At 46.4% G+C, this 3,389-nt stretch overlaps 1 protein-coding gene across 1 annotated transcript; it reads right to left on the bottom strand.

Moving 5' to 3' along the window:
- Positions 1 to 442: 442 nt before the first annotated feature.
- Positions 443 to 2,830, bottom strand: elfn1a (extracellular leucine-rich repeat and fibronectin type III domain containing 1a; the record flags this gene model as incomplete). Its single annotated transcript, XM_080448196.1, has 1 exon — positions 443 to 2,830. Exon 1 carries the CDS (start codon positions 2,825 to 2,827, stop codon positions 443 to 445), a length of 2,385 nt encoding a protein of 794 aa, XP_080304322.1. The 5' UTR covers positions 2,828 to 2,830.
- Between the last annotated feature and the right edge of the window lie 559 nt (positions 2,831 to 3,389).

The raw sequence follows: 3,389 nt of genomic DNA, 5'->3' as shown, positions 1-3,389 counted from the left end.
GTGAAATATATTCAGGGAAGAAAAAGGTTATTTTTCAATGACTGTTGTTCAGATAGTTCGTCAAGGAAAATATTGAGGTTTCAGTAGACATGTCTTCATATAGTATTCTCAAAGTACACAACAGCAAATCCACTGTCACAGGACTTGGCCATGCGATACCCAAAAAACCTATAATCCATTGCAACATATATATTTTTTTATTTTAATATATTTTCTTCGTGATAGATAAAAGTCTTCCCCTTGAATGTTATACATAATATAATATGACAAATGTATGATTTCAAAGGATCCCAACACCCATTTTCATCACAGTCAAAATATTATGAGATACTTATGAATGATATTTATTGACCACAATATGGTATGCATCCATCACTCTTTGCCACATTTTTTTTTGTTATTTCTGCAACTTGTGGTCCATTAAAAAACAAGTGGCTAAGATTTATTTTTGGGCTGACACACCTTTCCAGTAGTCTAAAATATCATGCAGGTCCTCGTCCTTTGCAAACTGGACTTTCTTACGCAGTGCATGACCTGCCGCCATGTACTCATCCTCATCTTTGTGGCGTTTTGAGCGATTGAGTTTGAATCGCTCCCAAATGCTGTGTGAAGGTTTGCAGTAGTATTCAGGACTTGAGGAGTAGCTCATATTGTGGTACTGCGATGACAGCTGAGAGTACGCTAAGTCTCTGGAGCGGGCGTGAGTGAGAGGCTCCAGGATGGAGGACTTGTGGCTGTCCGGCCCTTCAAGCTCCTCTATTTGAGCGTCGTGATACGAGTGCCGATGGTCACTGTAGTGGCGCATCTTCTCTGCCTCAGCCCTTAGGATGGCAGCGGTAGGTGTCACGGTGAGAATGGTCTCTCCCGTTGGAGATATTTTCTCTATGTACTTGGATTCAGAGCGATAAGGCCTGGGGCTTCGCGTGGGCCCTCCTGTGGCAGTGCTGGGCCTCTTTGGCGAGACATCTGAGGTATGATGCCTCTGCAAGGAATGGTGGTAGCTGTCCTTATACGGTGACAGGCGGCCACCTTTACTCTGCGGATGTTCTGACATGAGCATGAGCTGCGGCTCAGCGTTTGACACGGCTCCAGATTTGACATCCTGGAAAGAAGTGGATTCTGTCTTAAGAGCGTCTATGCAGTTGTTAATGATCTGATTCACTTTATCCACCTCCTTCGCAATAGTAGAAATCTCTGCCACCGAACCTTGGCTATTCCCAGGCATAGACATCTCACATTCCCGGCGTTCGTGGTGGTGGTGGTGGTGGTGGTGGTGGTCCCCACTTCTCACATCCATGTAATTGCCTTTGGCTATTTTGGGAGTGCCACTTATCTCTTGAAATTTGTACTGCTCCATGTCACTTCCAGATGGTAAATATGGCATGCGGGACATACTCTCCCCAGCCATCATTTGCTTCTGTGACATTCTGGACATGGTCCCACTTTCCAATTCTTGTCCATACTTCAGTTCCATGATGTTCGTCTTCAAGCTGCCTGATTTCTTTTGCTTTTCATCTCGCTGCCGTTTTTTGCGCAGGCAATAGTAGACCACCCCCAACACGATGACCATGCTGAAGAGGCACCCCAAAATGGTCATGATGTAGTGAGTAGCCGTTGTGCTGCTTACCACTTTGTCCTTTCCATTCCAAGGGCCAGTGGTGATTGTCAGACAGGTGTGGTTGAATCTGAGAGAATTGCGTATAGAGGCAACACAGTATGTGTAGTCTGTGTGGGGTTTTAGATTCTTGAGTTCAATATCCTCCTTCTGGCCTTTAAGGTTTTGAATGTCTGTGAAGAAGCTGTTGTTGTACAGAACCAGGATATACATCTTTTTGTAAGGGTGAGGAATCTGGACAGTGATGGTAGCTCCTGTGTTTGTTACCCCCTTCAGTTTCATGAGGGGGTTTGTGTCCACATCGTAGTAGGTCGTGCTAATCGTATTCGTAACGTCATCCGGTTCCGTTCCAGAGGGACAGTCGTCGAGCCCGCAGGGAGTAGATTCTATTCCCGGTGGAGGGGTTGTGATGGGATCCGGAGGCACGGGGATGAAGGGTGTCACGTAGTCATCTGTGCACACAGTGGAGAGCATGTGAAGAGCGTTTCGATACGTTGGATTGTTTGGATTCTGGCTCAGCAGGCTGAAGCCCGAGACACCGGGCGGAGAGTCGCAGGCCATCCGTTCATTCGTCCTGTTGGGGAAAACAGAGAGCCATTTGACAAAACCAAGCAGTTCACAGGAGCAGTTGAAAGGGTTCGTGTACAGCTCACAGGTGGTCAGTTTAGTCAAGGTGGTAAACGTGGACCCATCTAACTGCTGGATGCGGTTCATGGAGAGGTCAATGTTCTCGATGTTGGGGCATTCCCAAAAGGCATTGGGTGTCACAGTCTCAATCAGGTTGGCCTGGAGGTAGAGATACTGCAGCTTGCCTAAACCCCTGAGGATTCCCTCTGTCAAGTTGCGCAACTTGTTGAAGCCCAACTGGAGGACTTGTAAGTTGAACTGGGCAGAAAAGGCCCCGTCCTCAATGTAGGAGATCTCATTCTTGGTCAGGTTCAGGTAGGTCAAGTTGGCAAAGCGGCTCAGGGCAGAATAATGGATGCTTTTGATTTTGTTTTCGTTCATTCGAAGGTCCACGATGGTGCTGTTGATATGCTGAGGGATGGCCTCATAAGGTGGTTGATTTTGGCTACAAATTGCTAGCCACACAAAGCCCTTTTCACCCTCAATTAACCAGCAGTCCCCATTGACTCTGCCTGTATGAGTCAAATATACAATGGCCACCGACCAGTAAAAGGCACTCAACACCATGCCTACACTGCAGGCCATTGGTGCTTCTCACAGAGTCATATGCAGGGACAAAAGTTGGAAGAGGGCAATACCACTGCAATGCCAGTGCAGTTGAACTGATGCCGTTGTTCACCGAGCTGGACGTTGAACTGTCCTCCTCAGTGCCAGAAACAATCAATGTATTACTCTTCTGCTCATTGACGATTTGCGTTGTCCTTACATGCCAGCCACTTGCGAAAAGCCGTTGGGTATTTGCCTTTGCATTTATGCCACGTTCCATTCAATTAGTTTAGCCTGCAGTAAACTTTCGGCAATGGCTTGGTGAGATGAAGTACTTCACCACCTCAGATTGGCTTGTGCTTATTTCCTCAGAGGGTACCATTGTTAATGGGTGTCATCTTATTGTTTTCTCCGCTGTCTCCTTCCCTTCTGTTTCTCTCTCATGCGCCCAGAGGAAACCCTGCAGTGGAGACAGAGAAATATATGGATGTTACCATTAGAAACTTACAACACATGCATTATTCAAATGCTTAACTTTGAGGTGTTCTCTCCTATTGTATGTTCAAACACTGAGGATTTCACTTGTTACTGTATGTATTTT

The sequence above is a fragment of the Gymnoscopelus braueri genome (genome assembly GCF_963280865.1).
Source record: "Gymnoscopelus braueri genome assembly, chromosome: 13".
NCBI classification, from domain to species: Eukaryota; Metazoa; Chordata; class Actinopteri; order Myctophiformes; family Myctophidae; genus Gymnoscopelus; species Gymnoscopelus braueri.
This window is presented reverse-complemented; position numbering and strand designations above follow the sequence as displayed.